This window comes from Pseudochaenichthys georgianus, chromosome 21 (genome assembly GCF_902827115.2).
Source record: "Pseudochaenichthys georgianus chromosome 21, fPseGeo1.2, whole genome shotgun sequence".
Taxonomy (NCBI): Eukaryota; Metazoa; Chordata; class Actinopteri; order Perciformes; family Channichthyidae; genus Pseudochaenichthys; species Pseudochaenichthys georgianus.
The window spans coordinates 24,561,703-24,588,927 of record NC_047523.1 but is presented as its reverse complement, the minus strand read 5'-3'; the positions used below and the strand labels follow the sequence as shown (position 1 = coordinate 24,588,927).

At 42.8% G+C, this 27,225-nt stretch overlaps 2 protein-coding genes across 5 annotated transcripts in view; one reads left to right on the top strand and one right to left on the bottom strand.

Moving 5' to 3' along the window:
* Nucleotides 1-8,153, top strand: part of fmnl2a (formin-like 2a) — a 47,319-nt gene extending 39,166 nt beyond the window's left edge. Inside the window, exons 16-27 of one of the 4 annotated variants that reach the window (XM_034110635.2) lie at nucleotides 379-503; nucleotides 588-790; nucleotides 1,064-1,298; nucleotides 1,417-1,485; nucleotides 1,571-1,651; nucleotides 1,733-1,862; nucleotides 1,944-2,107; nucleotides 2,189-2,290; nucleotides 2,976-3,071; nucleotides 3,498-3,621; nucleotides 5,827-5,926; nucleotides 6,342-6,432. In XM_034110635.2, the coding sequence (XP_033966526.1) occupies nucleotides 379-503; nucleotides 588-790; nucleotides 1,064-1,298; nucleotides 1,417-1,485; nucleotides 1,571-1,651; nucleotides 1,733-1,862; nucleotides 1,944-2,107; nucleotides 2,189-2,290; nucleotides 2,976-3,071; nucleotides 3,498-3,621; nucleotides 5,827-5,926; nucleotide 6,342 (1,430 nt within the window). In that variant the 3' untranslated portion in view covers nucleotides 6,343-6,432. Of the gene's footprint in view, nucleotides 1-378; nucleotides 504-587; nucleotides 791-1,063; nucleotides 1,299-1,416; nucleotides 1,486-1,570; nucleotides 1,652-1,732; nucleotides 1,863-1,943; nucleotides 2,108-2,188; nucleotides 2,291-2,975; nucleotides 3,072-3,497; nucleotides 3,622-4,382; nucleotides 4,503-5,826; nucleotides 5,927-6,341 lie in introns of those variants that run through there. The other 3 variants (XM_034110636.2, XM_034110637.2, XM_034110634.2) reach the window with 3 other exon arrangements.
* A 137-nt stretch (nucleotides 8,154-8,290) lies between these two features.
* Nucleotides 8,291-26,738, bottom strand: prpf40a (PRP40 pre-mRNA processing factor 40 homolog A). Its single transcript, XM_034110174.2, has 26 exons — nucleotides 26,633-26,738; nucleotides 24,931-25,059; nucleotides 23,472-23,555; nucleotides 23,050-23,068; nucleotides 22,923-22,942; nucleotides 22,786-22,827; nucleotides 21,794-21,904; nucleotides 21,363-21,483; nucleotides 21,094-21,118; nucleotides 20,681-20,887; nucleotides 20,345-20,450; nucleotides 16,407-16,471; nucleotides 16,146-16,310; nucleotides 15,216-15,324; nucleotides 14,928-15,078; nucleotides 14,641-14,774; nucleotides 13,884-13,998; nucleotides 13,444-13,535; nucleotides 13,202-13,318; nucleotides 12,291-12,428; nucleotides 12,018-12,113; nucleotides 11,846-11,932; nucleotides 9,451-9,544; nucleotides 9,293-9,354; nucleotides 9,049-9,204; nucleotides 8,291-8,851 (listed from the first exon to the last, which is right to left on the bottom strand). Exons 1-26 carry the CDS (start codon nucleotides 26,633-26,635, stop codon nucleotides 8,762-8,764), a joined length of 2,538 nt encoding a protein of 845 aa, XP_033966065.1. The 5' UTR covers nucleotides 26,636-26,738; the 3' UTR covers nucleotides 8,291-8,761.
* Between the last annotated feature and the right edge of the window lie 487 nt (nucleotides 26,739-27,225).

The following is a 27,225-nucleotide window of genomic DNA, read 5'->3' as shown; positions in this document are numbered from 1 at the left end:
CCTCGTCTCTGTGGCTAAGCAGGGCGCCACCTCGCTGTGCAGCTCCAGTGAATCACAAATAGCCATAATCTGTGCGATAAATAGTGCAGGAAATCCTCAGCATACCATTCACTGCACAGGGTGTTCCCTTTAGACGTATTCTTCTAACGACAGGCTGCACTCTGCTGACCAAGTGACCTCATTTTGTTTCAATTAAGGAAGCGTTCTTTCACAATAAAATCAAAATAGATCAACTTGTAGTAGGGTTGTGTCCTTTCCGAATTGAAACGGTCATCTCACCAATCACTGTCCACCCCTTCACCTGCACGTGTGTGAATGTGAGTGTGTGTACTCTCAGTGTTTAAGGACGCTGTGTTAACTCTTCTGTTTCCTGTGCAGCGGTTAAGATCAAGAAACCCATCAAGACAAAGTTCCGTATGCCCGTCTTTAACTGGGTCGCCCTGAAACCAAACCAGATCAACGGGACGGTCTTCAATGAGATCGATGACGAGAGGATACTCGAGGTATGAGTCTGCCCTCGGTTAGCAGCCATTTTAGTCCACATCTGACAACAGAACATTAACAGAGTCTTTATGCACGTCTTTTAGGACCTGAACGTGGACGAGTTTGAGGAGATGTTTAAGACGAAAGCCCAGGGCCCGGCTATCGACCTCACCTCCAGCAAACAGAAGGTCATCCAGAAGGGGCCCAACAAGATCACGCTGCTGGACTCCAACAGAGCCAAGAACCTGGCCATCACACTGAGGAAAGTGGGCAAGAGTCCCGAGGAGATCTCCAAGGCCATTCAGATGTAAGCCCCTTCAAAATAAAAGACCCAGATCCTTCTAGTGTTCTTACAAAAACAAGATATTGTAAAAGATTGTAATAATTGTTGTTTTTAATTATAAATGCAGTTCTGGATGAACCTTTTTTACCTGAAATGTTGTGAAAATATAATAATTTACTTTTTTACAAGTTTCTCACTTTCTTATTTGGTTGTGACTTTATTTTCCTATCATCAATCATTTTCCTTTTTCTCCAACACCACATGGCATTAAATGGTCTTTTTCTGCCCTTCTCTCAGCTTTGACCTGCGCACTCTGCCGGTGGACTACGTTGAGTGTCTGATGCGCTTCCAGCCCACAGAGCATGAGGTGAAAGTCATGCGGCAGTTTGAGAAGGAGCGCAAACCGCTGGAGAGCCTGACGGGCGAGGACCGCTTCATGATGCAGTTCAGCAAGATCGAGAGGCTCATGAATAAGATGACCATCATGGCGTTCATCGGGAACTTCAGTGAGAGCATTCAGATGCTCACGCCGGTGAGAACTGGGATCTCTAACCCTTTTATATCTATACAAAAAGTGGGGCATTATTTTGGGGTGACTATAGAAAGTGAATGCAAATCTTCTCATGCCTTCCTCTTTGTTTCCCCCACAGCAAATCCATGCAGTCATTGCAGCTTCTGTTTCGATCAAGTCGTCACAGAAGCTGAAGAAAATTCTAGAGGTAAATCAATCATTTGTGTGTGGACTGAAGTTAATGTTGAAATGATTGCAAGGTTTAGCTTACAGTGTTCTCTCTTGTTCTGCAGATCATCTTGGCCCTCGGGAACTACATGAACAGCAGCAAGAGAGGAGCAGTGTACGGATTCAAGCTGCAAAGTTTAGACTTGGTCAGTTCCCTCTCTGTGAGTTTAAAGCCTTTCCCTTTTTCTGCACAGACGTTTTCTAAAGTTTGTTGTTTTCTTCTACAGCTACTCGACACCAAGTCGACAGACCGCAAGCTAACGCTGTTACACTACATAGCCAACGTAGTCAAAGAGAAGTACTCTCAGGTTGCTCTCTTCTACAACGAGCTGCACTACGTGGAGAAAGCTGCAGCAGGTGAGCTGGACGGTCAGATGTGTTTGCTGCCTATCACACATAGTTTCCTGTGTACTCATCTATGTCTGCTTTTGTTCACAGTGTCGTTGGACAACGTCCTGATGGATGTGAGGGAGCTGCAGAGAGGCATGGAGCTGACCAAGAGAGAGTACAGCATGCACGGACACAACACCATGCTCAAAGACTTCATCACACACAATGAGAACAAGCTGAAGAAGCTGCAGGAGGATGCCAAGATTGCACAGGTAATATAAACATTAATTATTATCGCTTTTTTTATTGTAGTGAAGTGTTTTCTAACCAAGTCAACTGTCTGTCTTTGAAAGGATGCCTTTGACGAGGCAGTGAAGTTCTTCGGGGAGAACTCCAAAACCACGCCACCCTCCGTCTTCTTCCCCGTGTTTGTGCGATTTATTAGGGCTTACAGGGTGAGTTCCATAAGCATCCCTCATAGGAGTGACACAAAATGACACATCCTACTTTAAAGAAGACTCCAACAATACTTTGATAACCTCAAACTCATATTGGACAGTCTTTTATTCAGCTGAGCTATGCTAGAAGTGGCCAAACATATCCTCAAGTAGAGATGAGGAGCAGGCTACAGGAATGATACACTTTCTTTCTTTACACCCCCTGATTTCTGTCATTTTCTAAGCTTGTAGTCTTCAGCCCCAAACGACGCTGCCTTCAGGGACATCGCTAGAATCCCGTTAGCTGTCTTTGTGGCCACAAAAGGCTTATATCACTTTTTCCCTCACAGTAGTACTCCCCAAGACCTGTAAACAGTCTTTGAAGTGTACAATTGGAAGAGTTCCCCTTTAAGTCACCGCAGCGTCTAGGGAGGGTCAGTGTGGGGATACAAAGAGAAGCCCGTTTCTTCGACACAAATCTAAAGTCAAACTTAAAACAAAAACATCCCACCATGTTTTAGTGCTCTTCTAATCCTAACAGTAAGGACTCCATTAATCACATTTATGAAATAGAATCTCAGCTTGAGCAGCACATGCATCGTTTGAGTTTCTCATATCATCTCAGCAGCATACTTTGCTGCAACGTACACAGTTGTATATTTCAACATTTCTTAACTGTGACATTTTCTTTTCATCTCCTCAGCAAGCAGAAGAGGACAATGAGCATAAAAAGAGACAGGAGCAGATTTTGATGGAGAAGCTTTTAGAACAGGAGGCCATGATGGAGGAAGACACCAAGGTAAGTCATTCCCTTAACCCCCCTCCTCTATTCTCTCACATCCCCTCCCTCCCTATACCCTCTGCCCTGTTTTTGATGAGGCCACAGTGGATCACAGTGAGCAGAAGGTAAGCCGGTTCCTCTTCCTCCCCTTACCTCTTCATCCTCCCTCCTCCTGATCACAGGATTAGCGGAGCCTGCCGGGTACAGTTATATCTGGGTCTGACGCCCTGCTGAGCCACATCACACTGACTCAGGATCAGCCGTTAACTTCCCTTAATGGTTTAATGAACTTACACATGCACTAACTTACAGAGGATGTTTCAAGCAAAAGAACTATGATCTGAGCCGAGGGAAATTACGAGTGGCAGAATCACTTGTAGAAATGACTGACTTGTGACTCAGAGTATAACTTATTAATAAATGCTTAACAATGTCTCCCCTCAGTCTCCTCATAAGGGGGGCAAGCGGCAGCAGCAAGAGCTGATCCAGGAGCTCAGGAAGAAACAGGTGAAAGACAGCCGCCATGTCTACGAAGGCAAAGATGGAGCGATAGAGGACATCATCACGGGTAACGACACACAGGCCTGGATGCTCTCCCTTCATTCATACACACTCTCTCACACACACTCAAAGTACAGGGCACTCTGCATGAAGGTCCTCTTTAATGCCATACATTCAGTCATTAACAAGGGGAATCTAAACCAACTAACTCAATGACTTTGGCTCTGTCAGATGTTTGAGAACTAAAGGGTAACCTGATGAGTACAAACATGCACTGACACTCAGCTCAATGTGTTCTATGATCATTGCTTATCTTGTCTGCTCTGTCATTGCTTTGTAACACTGTACATAGACGGGGCCGGGATGGGACTAAATCGTACAATATTATTTAATCAGATGTAAATGAATACATCTTGAGCCTTCTGAGGGGCGATTAAACTGACATGGACAGTAGTAGAATTTATTTTAAGAACATTTTACTTAAAAAAAGGAGTATATTTACATTGAGCTGTGGCTTAACACGACCTTCAGACTTTTTCCACCACAGGAATAATGTTAATGTTTGTTAGTGTTATCTCTGTAACAATATAACTTTGATGTATATTAACAGACAAAGCCAGAATAAGTGAATGGTAAAGTTTGTTTCAGTCCCTTCAGTGGAGCCTTAACTGCTAGAATGAACTCCCATAAAGACACTTAGCCCGGCCCCTCCCGATGCTGTTGTTGTATATTGCTTAGCGCTAACCAGTGCTAAAACCTGTAGGAGTCTGCTTCTCTTATACTGTGTTTGTCTTGTTCTGGCTGTTGTCCTCCTTGTTCTCGATGCAGTTCTGAAGACAGTGCCCTTTACCGCCCGCACCGCCAAGCGCGGCTCTCGGTTCTTCTGCGAGCCCGCCCTCAATGAGGAGTACCATTACTAAGCTTGTAGAACTCTCTCTCTTCTCTAAGGTTGCTGGAACAAAACGTTTTCTTCTTTATGTCTCTCTCTCCTCCTCCCTTGCATGCCTCTTGATACATTTCCTCCCTTTTTCAAACCGTCACACACCTCCCCTCACACTTTTGGACCCAACTGTGCACTGAGTCCGATCTCATGGTTTTTACACACACGCCTTTGTGTGTGTGTGTGTGTTTGTGTGTGTTCACATGTTTTCTCCCTCCTTACAATGACGTGGTGTCGGTATAACAGTTTCTCTGCCCACCTGCATGAAGTGTGACACCTCATTTATCATCATTTATTTTTTATCAACCATGGCAAACTATAATGTCACAGAGGAAACGGTCTCCAAGGTTACCCTTATCTGCACTGACAGGAGATTACAATTAGTGGAGTAATTTTTCTCAAGTGCTTAGCTGCATACTGCCATCTAGTGGTCACTGATTGTAAACAAACACATACTCATAAATCAAATAATATACAGTTTTCACTGGTTAGATCTAATTTAATAAAGTGTTTCTGTATATATAATATTCATGAGTCAGTAGTCATGATGGCAGTATGACAGATCTTCCAAGTGCCTGTGGCATTATAACTTGCTCTCCTGTGTGTTTTAATGATTAATGGATGTTTGTTATCACATATCATTACTGTTACAGCTTCTCGCATGCTGATTGCTTAATCTCTTTCCCACAATGCATCCCTGATCTCACTGTTAGCCCACGCGCTCTGCCTGCTCCTGCTGACCGCTCACCTCACTGTGATGAGTCTGGCTCACCAACACTCTGCATGACTTCTTCATATGAATACTCACTTACATTGCAGCACTCTTTATTTCTTTGGTATCTCTTTGCACTGTGTGTGTGCTACTAACCTGCAGCCCGGCTTCCACTTGTTTATAGTAATTATGTATTAGTAATCCATTCCTCTGGAGGCTTGCATGCTTTGGTTGCGTTTTGGTGTATCTGCTATTGAATGTAAGAATCCTGCTGTGTTTGTTTCAGTTCACATCTGCCTTGTACTGGAAGTTTGAAGCGGGCTCTTTCTCTGTCCTGCTGGTAGCGCCTCCGCAAAGCAGCCTGAGTTTATAACACAGAAAGAAAAGATAGAAGCTTTGATCCTCTACTCCTTCCTCTTAACACTCCTGCTCTTTCTCCTCTCCTACCCCCCCCCTCCTCTGCCTCCTCTGCCCCCGCCCCCGCCCCCATGCAGCCTGCTGCCACTGCTTTGCTCTCACAGTGCTGTCTTAGCAAAGCCGGTGTGAATATGTCGGGCTGACATGCTGTGGTCAGCCTCCTCCTCCATTTCTAACCTCCACTTTGTCTTCTCTTTATCTAGCACTAAAGAAGAATAATATTACTAAATTTCCCAATGTCCACTCGAGGGTAAGGAACTCGTCCAGTAGCAAACCTGTAGTGGTGGATGTGTCCCAAACCTGGCAAGCATCCCTTTATTACCTCCCTTCTTCTTTGACTGTCTTCTCAATTAGGATCCACATACCTCTACCCTCTCTTTCACTCCTTCATAACAGTAAACTTGAATGTCTAACGTTAAAAATAGCTACTCTTTTTAGTCGTTTATTCATCCTTTTTACGATGAAGGTGCATCTTGGGGTTTCCCCAGATGCATGGAAGGTTTTCTACTAAGTCAAAAACCCTAAGCCTGTCTCCGTGGTAATGCACAGAGACAGCTGACCTGCAAGGCCTTTTCTCTTCTGTGTAGAACTCATGCTGCTTTGACAGACAGGCTGCCAGCACTCTGAGCATGTTGGCTCATCAAAACACCTCAACGAGATGACTGACAGCTCTTTTATCCCCCCCTTCCCCCCCCCCCCCCCCCTTCTACCTCCTCAGATTTGAGGAATCAGCCTTACAGGCGAGCAGACGCTGTGCGGAGGAGTGTCAGGAGACGCTTCGATGATCAGAACCTGCGGCCGCTCAACAACGAAGTGGTCGTGTGACGAGGGAGACGAGCATGTGCTGGGGGGGGGGGGGGGCAAGGATGTGTAAGACAGGATGTTGGATGTAGAATGAAGGACGATAAGTGAAAGATGACGAGTGTAGCAACCATAGAAATGAGTATGTATATATATTACATAAGAATGATTCCATGTCTGTGGCGTAGCAGCAGCTTTTCACGATGAAGGACTGGGACGTATGGGACTGAATTGAAAGTGTCTTAAAGGTTGAAACCTTAGACAAGCCAAGTGCCTGAACTTATTTTATGTGCTAATGTCACGCCGTCTTGTTTGTCTGATGACTGTTTTTTTAATATTTCCCACTTCGAGCAATACCACTTGACCTGGCTTTTAATTTGATGTGTAAAACTGGACTTGCAGTGGCCTTAAGAGCCACGTAAAGAGATGGAAACATAATGTAGAATGTATGGGACGCGCTCCCTTTAGCTGTTACAGATATTACATCTTTACGTGTTGGGTTTGATGCTCTGTTTTATCTCGGTACATTCCGGTGCTTTTACAATACGTGTGCTCAACCTGCACTCTTTATCTCACGAGGTTTTTCCAACTCTGACTAAAAGTGCTGATGATCAGGCCTGACAAAGGTTATCAGAAAAGTCATTTGTTTTACTAAAGTATGAGAAGAGAATGAAAAAGTAATCAAGAGTAAAGTGAATTTTACATATCAGGCATAATTTGTTAGTTCAGTAAATGGATCAAGACTGAATTTGTCGATCTAAAATCAATGAGTGCTCTCATAAACTCTACCGTCCATTTTAAATGTTGCATTTCTGTAGCAGCACAGCAGTTGGTCTGGTTTCTGGGAACAAATCAGGAGTGAATGAGCCTGTAAAGCAACATTGAAAACATTTTATACCAAACGTAAATACTGCACAATATGCTGAACCCTGTCTCATTGTCATAACTGGACTTTGCATTTCATCTGTCAACTGTTTTTCTTTCTACAAATCGATTATATTCCAGGCTACTGTGTCTACTCACTTTATTGTAATTTTAATGTATAGTATTTAACCACTGAAAGGATTTCTTTAAGCTCATGTTTTCATCTAATGTGTGTCTTCGGTCAAAAACAAGTACTCAACACAAAGTAAACCTAAATGTACAGATATTTTGCTACAAAACCATGTTTTCTTTTTTTTACCTAATTCACATTACCTGATGGGTTAATATTGTACATATTGTTTAAACAAAAAGTTTTCATTGCTTTGTGCTATACAACTTGAATGTTATTTTTAACTTATAGTTTTGTTTGTATATTTAATTAAGCCAAATGCAGCCGGACTCAGTAGTGTTGAATCATCTCACATCATTACTTTGCTGACTGGTGTTTCACAGGAGCATCAACTTCAGATACAGGAACATGCAGCACGTTCTGATTTCAAGTGTTGGTACATTAAACCTCTTAATCATAAAAGACGTATCTAAAATAAACTTGTATTGGTCAGCTGGTTTTGAGGCTCAGTGACTGTCATCTCCACAGAATCACGTGCTGCCATTCATCTCCATTTTGTTTTCTTCACTGTCTGTAATAGCTACATCTAACTGGATAATACTGGCATGTTTTATTTTTTTCACCAGAAATGTATTTTAGGCAGTTTGTGCTTATGTCAAAATAACTTCTTTTTTTAAAAAAATAGGTGATATGAGATTTTCAACGAATATGATCAAATAAACTATTTACCCTGGGTATGATTTTCTCCTCTTTCTGAAATGTTCGTAATGATGTGGAATTAAGGGAAAGCTATGACTTTCATACTGAATAACATGTTTTGTTAGTGTGATATATATAGCCTTTGACCTTATTGAAATCCATTTACAAACATAATCATTGAACCAGTATTTTATTGCATTACACGACAATATTTCCATTTGGACAACTCCGCTGCAGTTAAGACCAGATAAAAAAAAAACGGTTTAATTATCTCTGAGGATGAATAAGAGATTATGAAAGATATGTTGTCCTAGAACTATTCCTTCTGCTACTTCTCCAGGCGAAGAACAGTCAGTGTGACATTCAGGATATACTTTTAATTGAGTATAAAAATGATTGGCAATGAAAAACATGTACAGCTACAGTCAACTAAAAAAAACAACTAACGAAAGCAACAAAAAGACAACCTGACAATGAAAGGTTGATCAGTTTCCTGAACTCAAATTAGTCACCAAATAAGCTTAAGCTCAGTTTCGCACACCCCATAAATACCGGAGAGCGATGCAACCACTCAGTCCCCGGACAGTCAGGAGCTCGGAGGGGAATGCATGTTGTAAGTGTACCAATACAATGACATGTGATCATCAGGGGGCATCCAGCTGCTCCAGTAAAGTTCTCCTCCTCTTCTCCAGCTCTCCTTCACTCAGCTCGCTGCCTGACGTATCCCAGCCGCCCTGAACACAACACACAGACTCAGTGAAACGCAAACAATGACAAACTGGTGTAAAGATGAACGTTTGGGAGTTTTCACATGACCACCTCTGAGTCATAGTGATGACCTCGCCCATTGGCTAACACCATACATGGTCACAATAACAGCTATTCAAATATCACTTTGTTAGAATATATTTCATCTGTTGAGGAAACCTACCTCCTCCTTAACTGGTTTTCTTTTAGGGGACTTCTGTTTAGAGTCCGAGCGAGGTTTCCCTCGGGACTTGTCATTCTCTTTATCTTTCTCCAAGTCCTTCTCCCGCTTCCCGTCACGCTCTCTCCCTTTCTTCTCAGTGTCAGTGTCTGGCGATCCCTGGTGGTTACAGTCACCATTAGTGCACAAGCATACACAACGTACATACACGTAAACACAACACATGCACTTGGGAGTGGTTCCTTACAGACTTGTGGCGCCTCTTCTTTCCCTTCTTCTTGTGCTTCTTGGATTTCTTGTAGCTTCTCTCTGGTTAGAGGCACAACATGTCAGTCACATGTCAAAGTGGTGCTCTTCTTCCGTCACTGAGGAAATGAATATATGGGAGCTTTGAAAGCCACTCACCAGATTCTCCAGAAGACGAGCGCTCAGAAGGAGACTTGGACTGCGACCTCTTTTTCTTCTTGTGGTATTCATCGTCCTCAGACTCTGAGCCGCCCTGTGGAAACATGTGGAGACATGAGGACACATGTGGACACATGAAGAAACATGCGGAGACATGAGGAAACATGCGGAGACATGAGGAAACATGAGGAAACATGAGGGAACATGTGGAAACATGTGGAACCATGTGGAAACATGAGGAACATGTGGAAACATGAGGGAACTTGTGGAAACATGAGGACACATGTGGAAACATGAGGAACATGTGGAAACATGAGGGAACTTGTGGAAACATGAGGAACATGTGGAAACATGAGGAGACATGAGGACACATGTGGAAACATGAGGAGACATGTGGAGACATGTGGAAACATGAGGACACATGTGGACACATGAAGAAACATGTGGAGACATGAGGACACATGAAGAAACATGTGGAACATGTGGAAACATGTGGAAACATGAGGGAACATGTGGAAACATGAGGAACATGTGGGAACATGTGGAAACATGAGGGAACATGTGGAAACATGAGGAGACATGTGGAACTTGTGGAAACATGAGGGAACATGTGGAAACATGAGGGAACATGTGGAAACATGAGGAACCATGAGGGAACATGAGGAGACATGTGGAACATGTGGAAACATGAGGGAACATGAGGGAACATGAGGAACATGTGGAAACATGAGGGAACATGTGGAACCATGAGGGAACATGTGGAACCATGAGGGAACATGTGGAACCATGAGGGAACATGAGGAACATGTGGGAACATGTGGAAACATGTGGAGACATGTGGAGACACGAGGAGACATGAGGAGACATGTGGAACATGTGGAAACATGAGGGAACATGAGGAGACACGAGGAGACATGAGGAGACACGAGGAGACATGTGGAAACACGAGGAGACATGTGGAAACACGAGGAGACATGTGGAAACATGTGGAAACATGAGGGAACATGGAGACATGTGGGAACATGTGGAAACATGAGGGAACATGGAAACATGAGGGAACATGGAGACATGTGGAAACATGAGGGAACATGGAGACATGTGGAAACATGAGGGAACATGGAGACATGTGGAAACATGAGGAAACATGTGGAGACATGAGGAAACATGTGGAGACATGAGGAAACATGAGGAAACATGTGGAGACATGAGGAAACATGTGGAGATAGTGCTGCGTACCTGGACTCACATTCAGGTTCAGGTCCGGACTCAAGTCCAGAGGTTCAGGTTCAGGTCCGGACTTATAAGTCCGGACCTGAACCCATGGCTTGTGTCAAGTTGTGTGAGTAACTAAAGTGAACTTATTGTGAGCTAATTATTCATTGAAAATTAACTCATAATCAACTCAAATTCAAACTCGTCAGGTTTATTGTGCTCCCTTCCAACTTGTGTCTACATTTCTCTAAAAAGTACAAATGTAAAAAAAAACTTTTTGCCACTTAGTCTACAAATGACTTATGACAGCAACTACAGTGAACTACTACAAAGTGCAAACATTTATTTCATTTACCAAACTAAAGTAACCAAACAGTCCCTGAGCTGACTGAGCCTAAATCCCTAAAGCGTTGCTGAAAGGTAGAGTGTAGAGTAGACTATACGCATTACACTGTTACACACCTACTATACAGTATAGGCTACACTGTAGTGACTGTACAGTCAGAGTGTACTGTACTGTCTGTACACCGTGTCTTTTCTACAACTCTACATGTTTACATTATACAGTACATACTACATACATAGTGATGTACATACATACTGTTAGAAATTAAGATCAATGTTGATATGGCGTAATTTTTAATTAAATACACCATTTAATTTAAATCAGTTTTATTCTGAAAAAACTGGAAGTTCACACTATTTACTTAATACTTTTATTCTGAAAATTCTTCACTTCCGGTTAGCATTAGCATGTGGCGAAATGCTACGTCTTCAAACCGTGAATCGAAGGTGAAATTACATGTGATGTTGTACACTGAGCACACTGGGATTAGCACACATTTATTGACGCTGAATAACGTTTATCAGGGAATGTTTAAATAACCACAGACACCAGAATATACGTAAGTGCTAGTTTTTTTGCGAGTCCAAGTACCGGTTCCTGACGTTCCGGTTTTAACCGGACTTGAACCGAAACTTTTTACAAGTCCAGTACCGGTTCGGCGTACCGGTACGCAGCACTATGTGGAGACATGAGGAAACATGTGGAGACATGAGGAAACATGTGGAGACATAAGGAAACATGAGGAGACATGAAGGTGGAGGGAAGCAGAGGTTAATGAGGCATGAAGAGGAGCCTGAGAGGAAGGCGGAGGGATCTGTGTGCGCGGCGAGGACTAACCGATCGAGAGCGGGAGCGCTTCCTGTGGTGCTTCTTGGACTTCTTTGAGTGCTTCTTTGTCTTGGAGTGGTGATGTTGGCATTCATGCTGTAGACGAAGAGACAGGGTGAAGACATGCCTTGGTAATACACTTTGTCACCAAGATGATTAATTCCCACTGCCACAAACGCACCTCTAAGACATGCATGAAGTCTTTGAATATCCTCTTCCTCTCCGACTCCAGAGTCACGTCTTCGAACGCAGACTCCTTCAGGAATCTGTCTCGGACCTGAAATCATCACAGATCATGATCAGTAAACCGACCTGGTGCTATGACCTATGACCTGGTGCTATGACCTATGACCTGGTGCTCTGAGCAGTCTATGCAAACTGAAGATTAAGGAGAGCGATGTAAACACAAATCAGCTGGGGCTTTAAAGCATAAGAGTCGTTCCATAGGTCTTACCCCCTCCCATGTGGTCTCGGGCTCCAGGGGGGGGGTGGCCAGCTTCAGCATGTTTTTGAAGGTTGCTTCTTTCCTCTTCATCTTCCTGGCCTCCTCCTTCTCTCGCTCCCTCTCTCTGGCTTCAGCCTTCTCCAGTAACTACAAAGACAAAGATTGAAAAATGAGTTCATCTAATCAATTCTAAAACAACACAAGTTGGAAAAGCACAAGAAAAGGCCTCGAAATAACAGAGAGGTGAGTTTTAAGCATCACATCCAAAGACAGAGATAACCCATGCTCAAGATGAAATAAAATACATTTTTCTTACAATAAGTTGTTCAATACTTTTCCTGTAAATGTAATTGTTTACCAGCCTCTGGGTTCTTCTTAAAGGTCCCCTATCATACTGTTTTTCATCAATATATTATAGGTCTCAGATATATACAAAACATGTCTCTGAAGTGTTTGGCTCCAAATACCAAACAGATCACTCATTGTAGCATTACCCATAATCCCCTCTGTTTCAAAAGTGCTGATTCTGGGTCTGTTACTTTAGATGAAAATAAGGAGCCACGCCCCCCTGAGAGATATTTGGTTAAAAATAACACAATGGTGCTCTAGGAGGAGATTCAGGTGATAAGGGGGGGGGGTGTCACCTTGGTTGGTGATTGGCTGATGGTTACACAAGTCAAAAAATCATTATGACATCATAAAGTGGCCAAAATCTGATCAGCTCATTTTCAGACAGGTTTTTATCTAAATGGATCAGGACAAAAAGTGAGCGAATCTTTCTGTCTGAAACTTTCAGAATGTCTTTACGCAGAGGGAACACATGTTTATATATAACAGACATGAAGAAGTGGATTTTAAATAATAGGTGACCTTTAAGGAGCTATGATGTGAGAAACATGTCAGTCGGACAGCAGTCTTACACTGTTGAAAGCCAGCTTGATGTTCCCTGCGTCCAGCGTGGTGGCTCTCTTGTCTGAGCTGATGACGGAGCCAAAGTCCTCGAAGCTGGTGTTCACCTCCACCAGGAAGCCTTTGTCCTGGCAGCGCAAAGGAAGAGGAACATGAGCTGGTTGTTGGACCGAAAATAACGAAATATCTCAACAGAAACCCTGATGTGAGCGGATGTGAAGGGGACAGATATAAAGAGGCACACCGATCTTACCTTCAGAATATCTTTGATGATCCTCTTCTCGTCATGGTAGCGCGCCTTTAAGTCTTCCACATAGAATTTGAACAGATCTAGGGGAGTGGAGCCTGCAGGACGGAGGAGAAGTCTCACTAAACAGGAATGTGTGTGTCCATGGTTTGGTTTTGTGTTGAAATATAAAAACAAATGTAAACTGAAGGAAAATAACATTCCACTGTAGTGTTCATACAGTATTTACATGCTGTGTGTGCTTTTATTTCTGTGTTCATGTCATGTGCTGTTGTCTGCATGTCGCATGTCACATCCACCTGCTGCAGGTGTGGAGCGTGCGTGTGTGTGTGTGTGTGTGTGTGTGTGTGTGTGTGTGTGTGTGTGTGTGTGTGTGTGTGTGTGTGTGTGTGTGTGTGTGTGTGTGTGTGTGTGTGTGTGTGTGTGTGTGTGTGTGTGTGTCCTACCCGGCTGGCCCAGCATGTTGGCGAAGCGGATGTCAGAGCTCAGGGTCGGGTACATCTCCATCCAGGCGGACATGGAGTGGAGATGGCCGTGGTCGTGGAGCTCGTCCAGGAATTTCTGAGAGAAAACAACAAAATGTAAATTCAAGACAGCAAATGAAAGACAATGGAGGTACCGACGGGAAGGGTCCATTCTGTGAGGTGGACTTAGATTATTATTGATCTTAAACAGCAACAGAATACACTACTATGTAAGATTGAAGCAATTATGAACGTTTGCACGTGATAAATGTAACATCTAAATGAAATAGAAGGAGTCTCTTTCTGTACATTTACCTGTTCACCCTAAATGGGGCCATCATTTATAAAAGGAACATTTCAAAAAGACTCGAAGCTAACGATTGAGACCATAAACTCATTAGGAAAATGTTAACTAAAGTAATATATCCAGTGAGAAGTTGAGTGGGGACCTGAGGGTTGCTGCCTGATAGCGACTGAACTAACGATTAGTGTCCCCTATAAACGCTTCCACTGCAGAACAGCGTGCTATGAACCGCTCTGAGGACAGTGAATATATCTGAGTCAGTGCAGAGTTGTTTGGATGAACACAAGTTACAGGCAGCCGAGCATCAGCCTGTTTCCAAACGTTTGGCAGCGCACCGTGTAAATCAAGGACATGAAGCATGCCTTTCTCTGACTCACTGACTGTCCGTTTGTGAGTGTGAAGATGCTCATGCTTTGACCCTCTATTCCCCCTCACCTGGAAAGACTCTCTGTTCTTGCGCTGTCGTCTCCTCTCCCTGAGAAGAGTCTTCTGTTTCTCCTCCTCTTCCTCCTTCTCCAGCGCCCGGATGTGCTCCTCAAAACAAATGAGAGCGTCTTCTTTGTCCATATCTGTCAGCGGGGAAACACACCGTCAGCAGGGACAACTGGGAGAAGTTTAAACACGGAGCCAAGAGAACTGTGGTGATTTTAAATAAAGTGAGATAGAAAGCTCTACACTGTCTCATAGTCGGTAAATAAAGGTTTGCATTTGTGCTCTCGTACTCTGCAGCTCCTCGTCCTCAGCGAAGGTGGGGTTGTCCAGCAGGTACTGCTGCGCCTCCGACCAGGTGGTGCTGTATGTCACGTTGGCCATGTTGTCTAGAATGTTCTTCAGAGCTTCCCAGTTTCTCTTTCTCAACTGCTTGGCTTGCTCCTGGAAACATGTTGTAGAGAGAAGCAGGATGTTAATGGTGCCATTGTTTACAAAGCCCTGAATAATAATGAATAATAGTACAACACTATGATGAACATGAAGATGTCTTCACAGACTCTGAGGGAGTTCAGCCTCACCTTCTCCTTCTTAGCGAGGTAGAACAGAACGTCTTCGTAGATCTCCAGCCTGTCTCTCTCCGGTACACAGCTCCACACCTCCTGCTCATTAAACATCTGTTCTGCTTTCCTAGATAGCAAACACACATTCAACCACATGAGGGCAGCATTTCACGGGCCAAATGTACTTTAAACACGCCTGTTTGATGCGCAGTGCAGGCCTAAAGATGGACACTGTTAGAATGAGTTGGATGCAAATAAGAAAATAGGAGTCTTTGAGGATGTGCGCTGAGACTTGGTGGTAAGGAGGGGAGACACACACACACACACACACACACACACACACACACACACACACACACACACACACACACACACACACACACACACACACACACACACACACACACACACACACACACACACACACACACACACACACACACACACACACACACACACACACACACACACACACACACACACACACACACACACACACACACACACACACACACACACACACACACACACACACACACACACACACACACACACAATGCCCCCCCTTACCACGTATGTTTAAAAGCTGGGGGAAACCTGAACCTAATGAATTAGCACACATTTAGTAGAAAGATGCTTCATAAAGTTGTAGATGAAACCTCTCCGTTGCCTGTATGCGTGTAATTCACTGGAAAAGACCCGTAGCTCCAACATCAACAGATCACAGTGTTCATTAAGTTCACTCTCACTCTCTAAATTCTAAATGAGCAACGTTATGTAATGTAAACAGCGTGACAATAGCTAACGGGTCAAAGCATTTAAAGAGGAAGCGTGCTGTAACTGCGTGATGGAGGACCCATATTTGACCTTCTGCATAATCATATAGACCATCCAGCCAACCACTAATCAATAGAGACAACCCCTCGGTGAGATCGTGGCAGTCCTTACTTGTATCTGGTGGTGGAAGTCATCTTGTCGTGGTTCTCCAAGAACCTCTGGAAGGTCTCTTTGGACTCCTTGTATTTAATCCTGGCCTCTTCCTTCTCTTCCTTCTCCGTTTGGACTTTGTAGGCATTGAACGCCTGTTTCTTCTCACTCAGTTTGGGAAGTGCGCTTTGACAAGAAAAGGGAGAATTTAAGGTCAGATGGGCACGGTGTTAATGCCTGCTTTTGTAAACAGGATGAACTGGTCCCAGGAGAAAAGTGTACCTGTAGCGAGGATCATTGATAATCATTTTCATAGCCTGTTCCCAGGAGGAGTTTGAGGACACACCCTGAAAAACAGAGAGTACAACTCAAGATCGTGATGACCCTTACTCTTAAACTGGCAACATGTTACATTTCCAACATATTCAAACGACAAAAGGGGAAATAGTTTTTTTGAATTGCCCTTTGTTAGAAGAAGAAAGTAGGGCAGGCAGAGGAACAATGAGCTGCTTCATCTCATGGCGGTCAACACATTTCCTTAATTACTAATAGATGGCTGGTTAAGAGGTGTAGAGAGGCAATCATTCAAAGTGCCACCGAGGACTTGTGTGAGGGCCTTTTCTGCCTCTTGCCTCTCAGGGAGCGACTCCATCCATAATCAACTGATTCCAGCGCACGCCTCTGTCTTGTCAAATCGCCACAGTTATTCTAACTAGGGCTGCACGATATACCGTGTCGTGACGATATGCGCGATATTCACAAAAATGTAGGACTTGCGATATTAAGTAGGCAAATTAACTCAAACACGTCATGTCAGTGTGAGAAAATGTTTTTAGAGAGTACTTGTCCATGGACAAGTGAGTTTGGCAATTTACTTTTTCACTTGTCCAGAATGGACAAAAATTGGGGCCACTGGAATCTTCTTCTTCGCCATCGTATTTTACACTTTCCCATGGTTTTTACGACACCGCTAACGTAAGTGAGCGGTAAGATTTTACTGCATCATACATAGGGTTGGATATCGTTTGTATTTTAACGATTCCGGTTCTGCTTTTCGATTCCGGTTATTTTCGGTTCTCGATTCCGGTTCTTTGAGAGCGTAAAAATAAGTCAAACTGGGAAAAAAATATATTTATTAAAACATTAAGTCAAATCTGTATTCTTATTTACAAATCACTTCATACTGTTGCATTTCTTACAGTTATTGAATAAAATTATATAGAAATAATCTCTGCATTGTTTAGTTAGTTCTAAGTGGTGCAGTTTGAGAATGTACAATTGGCCCAGTCTCCTCTGATGTTACACTGCAACCTGCCTGTGAGACAGAGTCCAACCACACATGTCCAACAGATAGGCCTAATAATAATAATAATACATTATATTTATAGCCTATAGGCCTAGCGCTTTTCTACAACTCAAAGACGCTTGCACGCTTACACATGTCCAGTCCTGCAATACACATGCTGCAGCTGCCCAGCTGCTCACGGTTTGTAAAAGTAAATAAATAGTATTTTCATTTCAATAATGTAGCTACTTTCTATACCCTGCTTCATAAACAATACTGACATCCCTGTGCTCCTCCGAGTCTGGGGGTCCGGGGATGTGAGGACAGCGCGAGGACACAGACAGGGAGGCTGCTTCACTTCATAAAGGAAATGGTGGTCAATATTATCAACACAGGAGCTAAATTGCTTAATAACCTTCATTACGTGTTAGAGAAAGAATATAAGAAAGTTTGACAAAGATGAGGCTGTTAAACGGGCAGCGGATCCGCTGTGTGTAGAAAGAGAGAGAGAGAGACGCTGAGCTGCACCGTGCAGCGATCAGCTGATACGGAGCATAGAGAGAGCTGCAGTCCACGGGGCTCGGCCTCGCCTACTGCCCTCACAACTCTTATTAATCCCGGTACCGGACAATTGTTATTTGTTCCTACTCGGAACCGAGTTTTGCTTCCCAACCCGGCCACTATGCTACACTTCCCGCCCCGCCCCCGTCTAACTGTACAGAAAGCGGCGAGATGCATTTCCTTAGGAATCGACAAGCAGAACCGAAACTAACATTTCTAAACGAACAATGGCGGACACGTACAATTTGCGAATGAGTTCTGCCTTTTGTAAACTGAATTTATCAATAATTTGTCAATAAACGTCACTTGTCCGCCGGACAAGTCAATTGACAGATCTACTTGTCCGATATTGTAAATAACACGTCCCGGACGGTGGGACGTGTACTTTTTCGCACACTGCATGTTACAATTATTTTGCTGCTTGCTACTAAAGGACAACTTCCGCGGCTCTCATGTCAGGGGTACTTGAGTGAGTGACATGCAGGCTCTGCATGCACAGCAAACCACCAATCACAATCAAATCTCCAAAGCAAACGGACCCGGTGATTAAAGGTAAAAACACTGAATAAAGTCGTTTCATGCGTTTCTCCAGGGCAGTTCGGCGCTGCTAACCGAGCTAACTCAGCTTGTTGCTCTGATAACTTAAGATGCAGACGTCCGTGACTAAAATCCTTCATCCGGTTAAATATAATTAGAAAAATACCAATTGTATAGCATTAAAGTTCAAGAAAGGATGGTTTGCGAAAAAAAAACGGTCTTTTCTTCAATTCCTGTATGTTTTCATATCGCAGGGGGAACACAATCGCAATGTCAGTTTTTTCCAATATCGTGCAGCCCTAATTCTAACGCACTCAGGCATGCCACCTTCTCTCACTGTCTTAATCCCAGCCAGCCCCTTGCCTTTGATCCAATGAAGCTAATCATAAAGACAGAGCCATTACCATCTTGAAGGAAATGGCAGCAAAGAGGAGAGCGTTGTGCACAAAATGAAAAAGAGCCTAAATATAGCAGCGTTGGGAGGCAGGTGGTGCTAGGCCACCTTGCTGCACAACACATCCGCAGCAACAGGAGGGGGGGGGGGGCTTAACAACTGAGTGGAGACCTCCCAAGGGCTCATGGGGAGGGGGGGACAGGGATTAGATCTAGATCAAACTAGTATGTCTAGTATGTGCTGGTAAACACACAAGATAAAAAAGAACCTTGAAAACAAGCCTTCCAGATAAAAATCTCTTATTTCTTTAAGAAATGGGTGTTTGTGTCCTTCCCACTGCAGGTACCCACCCACACCTACACACTGCATTACTCCTCTACACTGTCACTGTTGCGGCTTTCACACCAGCGCTTTTCAGTTTCTAGCTCGGAGCGGGAGCTTTTCTGGTTCAGCTCCGGTTTCCCTTTTCAGCTCCCGCTCTGTGCACACCGCCCACTGGTGCCCCAGAGCTGCGTCATGACGTCACCGTTTACATCGCTGATTTGCCCCCCAACGGCAGCTCACAACAACAACAACAACTGCGTCGGGTCGATGATCGTGTTGCTTTTAATCACACGAAGCCAGAATACATTGAATAACGACTTCTCCAACCTTATACTTTGCTCCAGAGTGCCGTGGTTCATTGTTTATTAATGTGTTTCTGCAGCATTTACCGACCGCTGCAGAGCTGGCTGCTCTTCCACGGGAGTTTATTCTCCCGTTAGCTCCCGGTTAGCTCACACTGCAGCGGCCGCTCTAAAGTATTCACTGTCCGACTCACACAAGCAGCTGATGCATATCCCCAGTTCCCTTAGCCTAAGTGAATGTGTGTCAGTCTGAATTGACACGGTTTGGTATCACAACGCTGTTATGAAAGTTTCTCTGGTATAAAACGGGTGATGTTGGCATAGCAACCGAAGCTAAACTGACTACTTGCATCCGATAGCTGCAATAATACAAAACAACACGTCTGCCTCTCTCCACAATGATCGATAACAGCGAACGGATGGTCAAAGTAAGGTACAAATAAACAGAATCACACGAAGCCTGGTTAGTGTTGCCTGACTTTATAAAGTGTGTTTATAGGCACTACTGCTTGTAGGCAGGCATAACAGTCGACCCATGGGAGGTGGGTTTAGTTTCCTGCACGCCTCGACGTAAGAGAGACGTAAGCGACGTCACCTCTTAGCTCCAAAGCTCTTGCCTCTGGACCGACAATTTTTTGGAGCTGGAAATGAAGCGGATTCCGGAGCTAAGAGCCGGCGCAGCTCCGGTGTGAACTGGAAAACCCGGCGCTTTTCAGGCTCTAGCTCCGAGCCGGAGCTGAAAAGGCGCTGGTGTGAAAGGGGCATGTGTGGCCTTTGGCTCTCCTCCATGTTAACCCCATGTGACGGCCGGACTCACCTTCTCCTTCAGCAGCTCTTTGAACGCCTGCTTGGCTTCCTCTTTCGTGTTCCATTTGTACGTTTTCTTCTGAAGCTCTGGCCGTTCTTCTTTTAAGACTTCAACGCTGAGTGCAAAAGCAGATGTTAATGCATTAACTCAGCCGTGTTTGCATGAAGCATTTAAGACTTTACGCATTCATCACAATGGGTTGAATGGATTTATGAGCCACAGAAATAGACCTGCTCATCCATGAGTCCATTACGTGGAAAGAGTGCTGTGCACATAAAGCCAGGGCCATTATGTGACTTGATGATTATGGTGCCTGAGTGCTGGAGACAGTATCCGTCTCTTTACCTGGCTGTGAGCTCTGTGGTGGGGGAGAGCTCAGAGGGAGCCACAGGTGCGTCTGAAGTCTTGCCCTCAGCTGGTTGATGCATGGCAGCCTGAGCCAATAGCTCCTCTGAGACCGCTGTTGCAGCTTCCGCCTCCATTACGGTTGCCATAGCGGCTGCATTATCTGCAGGAGCTGCTGTGGTGCCAGGAGCCATTGCCTCTGCCGTGCTGAAATCACACCACAAAGGGTCAATCCACACCACATGATGGGAAGCAGAGCAGCACAAAATAGCTGACGGGTATATACTACATGAGAATAGTATATTTAATATTGTAGAGGGAGAAATAAAGTTCAATAACCGCTGTATTTGTTGTATATAATACATAGTGTAGCAGCAGTAAAGAGTAACCAATGGTAAACAGGAAGTGCTTACCCATTCTCCTCTGCTTTGATCATAGCTGGAACAGACAAAAGGAGAAAGCCGTTAGGGTACTTGTTTCATTTCAAAGTGTACTGCAGATAAAGAGAAAAGCCCAGAGAGAAATGCCCTGTATTTGTGCTTCCTGTGTCTGTACATCAATGATGCCCACACCCCCTATAATGTGATATTCGCCTAACAACCATTCATCAGGCCAGTGAGTGCAGCATGGACGGTCACTGCCTTTCTAACTACAGGGTTGACATCAGAGAGCCGCTCTTTACCTTCCAGATCCTCCAGGTCTTTGGGTTTGGTCCATCTGGACTCCTTCGTCTGAGAGTTGTAATAGTAAGGCTTCCCTACGTCCGACTTGTACTCCTTCCAGGGGCATTTAGACAGCATTTGCTAAAAGACGACAAAACAGAAGAAACGTATTTGAGGTATGTTACAAAGCACAGAGATAACTAGTGTGATGTTGTGATCCATAACTTCTTCTATAAACATTTTATTACAATAGACATCGGGAATCTAATTGAATTTCTCTGATTCTGGAAGTACATTTAAATTAATTTTGATAAATGTACACAGTTGCCAACAAATAGACAGATAGGATTTCAATCTGTAAAACATTATGTGAATGAAAGCGAGTAAACAAAAGGTTCTCGGAGGAACATTACAAGATGTTATTGGTGTTGTGCAAGTGGAGTGTTTGTACCTCTGCAGGAGATTTGAGATCTTCCGGTTTCTCCCATGTGGACTGCTTGGTTTCTGTATTGTAAAAATAGGTCTTCCCATCCAGAGATTTGTGTTCTGTCCACAGGGACTTCTGACGGGGACAAACACAATAAATAAGTCAGTGCTTCAGTGTTACAAAAAGAAACAAAGCAAGCCCAACCAGGGTTTCCGCTAGGATTTTTTCTCGCCGGTCAAATGTCCTGGCAGAATTTATTTTAACGGACACATTTGAAACTTACCGGTCATATTTCAATAATAATAAGAGTTGTGTAGCAGAGTTTCCGTTAGCAGGTAATTACCGGACTATGAGCAGATATGCTTCAGTTTAAAACTCAGTTCACGGGGCTCATTTTTATATTGCTTCAGTTTATAATCGTAACAGATCGAAAAATTCAGATTCATTTTTCAATAAATTATTCCACAAACAACATAATTATTACATTCAAACAAACTACTTGTAGTAGATAACGTACATTATTCCAAAGTTTACATTATATTTGAATAATAACACGGGAGAAACGGAGCCTCTCTTTTCCTCTCCCTCCCTCTCTCTCCTGACAGCACGTCAGTTTCTCATGCAGCTCCTGCAGCTCGCTAAACAGAGGGCGGGGCTTCAGGTGATTATGCAGAGCTGCGTGTCTCGGTCAGACTCAGCAGCTGATCTGATCTCTCTCTCGCGTCCGGTTATACTTCACTCGCGTTTATGTCCATATCGATCAGATCCAACTCTCCTGATCGGCCTTTATAGAGAGCACCGATCAAACTATTAAGAGTGAATATCGGCCGATAATGACCGGCGGCCGATCGATCGGAGCCTCCCTAATTATTACCAGACATTTTGACCGGCAGGTTTTGAATTTACCGGTTTTTAATAAATGTTACCAGCTAAAAACCGGTAATTACCGGCTAACGGAAACCCTGGGCCCAACCTAATATTGGTCAATTGTTTTTTTATATACTATTTGCGCAAACCTTCTTTAACTGATCTTCATGTGGAGATCCATTTGTGGTACTCTGCAGGGACAGAATAAGTGATTACAAATGTTAGACTGGAAGTAATGATTAAAACTATAAATACATCTGAATTGTTAAAATGATGTTGCACTTACAGCTGTTCCAGGTGCAGCAGCTGTGAGGATACAAATAAATAAATACTTCAGACGCTGTTTATTTTTAATGAATGCAACATACGCAAGGAAATGAATTCTAGGTAAAGTGATACAAGAAGGAGCTTACCTGCGGAGTCAACACCAGGCTGTGGAAAAGACCATTTTAATTAGTGGATTATTTCTCCAAGAAACACTCACAAAACTAGAAGTTGGCATCACCGCGTCTCCAACACTGAATGATGAATTCGGATGGGATAGCAGAGTCATCATTCACAATACACGGCGACTGACTAATCTTTCATAATTAGAACGAAACTCCACACCCTCGAGATGCGAATATATAATTGTGATGATCAAGTAGATGTCTTACAATCTCTAAAATGGCCTGGATGTTGTCACAATAAATAAATCAGATTGCTCATTTACATAAATTGTTAACCCATCAGAAAAATGTACGTGTGTTTTATTATGTTTAGTTTTACATATTGTAGTGTGTTTTGAAGAAGTGTGAAACAGAGCACTGATGGAATAAGGAGGGAGGAGAGTTACCGGTCCCGTTGGCTGTACAGCCGCAGATGGCATGCGAGGGGGCATCATCATCCCTGGCATCATGGGAGGCATCATGCCTGGCATCTAAAAAAAGATGTATCATGAAATATTCATCTGGCATTTCCATACCACCCAGTGCAGGGAGGAGCACTAAGACCCAGCGTGAGACAGGCAGGGTGTCGGTGTCTGAGTGGAGGAACTGGGGAGGAAGGTGAGACTGAGACAGAGTCTGCCGTGCTGATTTAATGGTGTGATGCCACAGCTTGCAATCTGTGAAGCAGCAACACACCCATCCTCTCGCCACCTTTCTAGACTTCTGGTGCTGCCACCTTGTTCAAACAACCCCCCCCCCCCACAAAATCACACCTATTTATATGCATGACAGGACCACATGTGCTTGCTATGCAACCTATATAGTTTTAAAAATAGAATAATTGAATTAATTACAACAACAAAAATGTGACTAACTCAATGATGTTCAAAAGAGGTCTGAGTGCTAAATTAATCAGCAACAACCATCTTCTCTCAACTGATGTTTGTAAAGCTTAACACATTAGCAGTGCAGAATTATATTATAGTAACCAAAATATGTTGAAGGAACTTTACTTTATAACAACTAGAATTTGTTTTCTGTTTATTCTTAACCACTGACTTTCAGTTATGATCGCATTGTGCTCACCAAAGGAATAACGAGACCCCGACACAATGGGGGTTGTAAAGTAGAGACGTCCATTTTGCCAGGTAAGCTGCCATTTTCATTTAAGAAAGACGAAAAGTGAACCAACTGTACAGTAATTCAAGTTAAAATCCCACATTGCAAAGGAAAATCCACGAGTGCACAAGGACACCAGCCAAAAGTTACACTGGAGAATCAATCTTTAACCGTCAACCAGACTCACTTCATCATTTAAGTGATTACACTGGTCATCTGGCTTTTTCATTTGAAGCACAGGTGGTAGGCCCTTGTTTAACTCATGAGTACGCAAACTACTTTTGTTGGACAAAATATTGTCCCAGATATAATTGCAATAAATGGTTTACTCTCATTTTCAAAACATTTGAAGCCCCTGATATAATGATAATAAAGAAGTGCAAGTACACCCATCAAAATAACAATAACCTTCTATTTCACAAGTCCTTTGAAGTAGTATGTAAAAAACAATTTAGATTTCAAAATCTTGAATAAATAAAACTACACCATAAAAACAATAAATAAAATACACTCTCTAGCTCTGTTGACAAATACTGCACATGAATAATGAATGCACATTTGGCAGATGGGTAGATCAGTCATATCCATTCATCAGAAGATGAGTCCATAACGTTAGTATCCTGACAGGCATCATTAGGAGCAGGATACATTCTGCTGTGGGAGAAGCAGCAGACACACAGGCCATCTATCTCTTAGAACTAACAAACCTAAACTCAACACAACCTACAAGCTTCCTCCAAGACCCACCTGTCCCATTGGTGGGGCCCCCATTGGTGGCATTATACCAGGAGGCATAGGAGTCATGCTGGGCGGACGCTGTCCCATGGGAGGCATCCCGAGGGGTGGGTAATGAGGCGGTATTCCTGGTGGTCCCATCTACACCAATGAGTATCAGAAGAGATGCATTAGATTACATTAAACATGAATCAAGACCTTTAATATTTACCACTCTAAGTTCAACCCTGTATGAGGACTGGCAACAAGAGGTGGAAAGCTGTCATAAACGTATCTGTCACTGACTTACAAATGGGGGGGGGGGGGAATCCCTCAAATTAGATTTGGTTGCTACAATATTTCAGTTGCATATTTAAGATAATAATAACTCTTGATCATGACATGCATTACCTAAATAATAAGGTTAAGAAATGTAGTATTATTCCACATTTTTATAAACAAATAATAAACACCCGTCAGTACAAGGCTGAACAACCCAAGAGCACCAAAAAAATACAGCTTCCGCAAATACCATTGAGTGAAACACCTCTCAAAAACAGTTTGAACAAAACCTCAACAGTATTGGTTCATGAGGATATGTGTGAGTTGGCTGAACAAACGTATTCACGTGCAAAGACCTATAATATATATTTCAGATTGTATGCTCCTCAAACCCGGAACAAACTTCCTAAATATCCGAGGTCCGGCCCAAACCTGTTTGTTTTTTTAAAATCAAGGCTGAAAACCTTTATTTTATATTGCTGCTTTTTCAGAGGTCATATCATTGCACTTCAGCACTTCTTGCAGCACAATCTGTATTTACTTTTTAAACTAATTTCAATCTCTGTTATGAAATATTATTTGTTCAATTTATTTCGTTTTTAATGCTTATGTATTATTGCCTATGTAAAGCAGTTTGAATTGCCTTTGAGTCTGATATGTGCTATACAAATAAACTAATCTTGTGAAAAAGTTGTATTATTCAAGCTCATATTGGACTTCATTAAGGTATATGGAACTTTATATAAAATTCTGTCCAATGTAACACAATACCACGAATTATAAACGTTACCAGAGAAACTCCTAACTTATCATTAGCTATAATGTTAGCAGTGTTTGTGAAACAGAAGATTACTTTTGAATTTGTCCATTTTATTTGGCGTAAATCTCAATAATAACAAAACAGTGTTGTTGTATAAAATAACAAAAATTCATAATTGCCCCAGAGTGATGACCACTTGTTAGATAACTGCAAGTGTAAGATTCTGCTCGTAATGAAAGACTACAGACTGGCTAACTCCTGGAGAATAATAGTGGTTTGTGTAATAGCTCATAGACTGGTATTGCTACGTGAGTTACAAAGCTACTGTTCAGTTAGCTAAACACTTTTTTTAACCATTTGGTTTAAGTTTATGAACACCGTTAGACGTATTTACAAATAATATAAATAAACCAAGCTTAAAGACATGTAAGTGATGTCCACCTTTATTTTATTGTGATACTAGTTCCAGGACATAGTCGGAACCATGATGATATGTGTGTGCCGCTATATTAGCTCCGCGCTAACACGACATGCTAACCTGTGATGCTATAGGACGTTAAACATTATTATGGCAACATGAAGAAAAATAGACGGTTATGTATTAAACACGAAATAACAACATATGCACTTCTCACAGTTACTGGCTTTTAATTTACTGTAAATACGCTATTTTGTTGAATGAATTGTACTCACCATGTTGACGAGGGGTATGGACCTCCGAAAAACTTCTCAACAACGAGCCCAGCGATTGGTTCAACTAGCTCCACCGAAGAGAGGTCAAAGGTAAACACTCCGCAGCATCATCCTGCGTCAATAATGTGCAGAAATGCGCAATCCTGTGACCATGCTGTTTGGGTTTCAGAATCAGAATCAGAATACCTTTATTAGTCCCACAGAGGGGAAATGTACATAGTTACAGCAGAAAAAGAGCCACAGACAGCTTAATGTTACATAATGCTACATATGTTACATGCATTAGTACTAAGTTATGATATAATACAACATAAAAAAAGTTACATAATTTCCAAAATACACATCCTGAAACAGTTTTTAGGATTTAGCAGCCAGGTGTGTATTACACAGTTATTAACGGCATATATTCAGAAAACAATCAAGATTCCCCTGAATTAAATTAAAGAAGACCTTCTAAACATGTCCTTTAAAACCTTATAGAAATCTATGTTTTTATATATATTTAAACATTTGTATACTTACTGCTTCATGTGTTTCTTGCAGGATTTATTTTATAGATACATTTATTTATTTCATAGGCATACGTAATTATT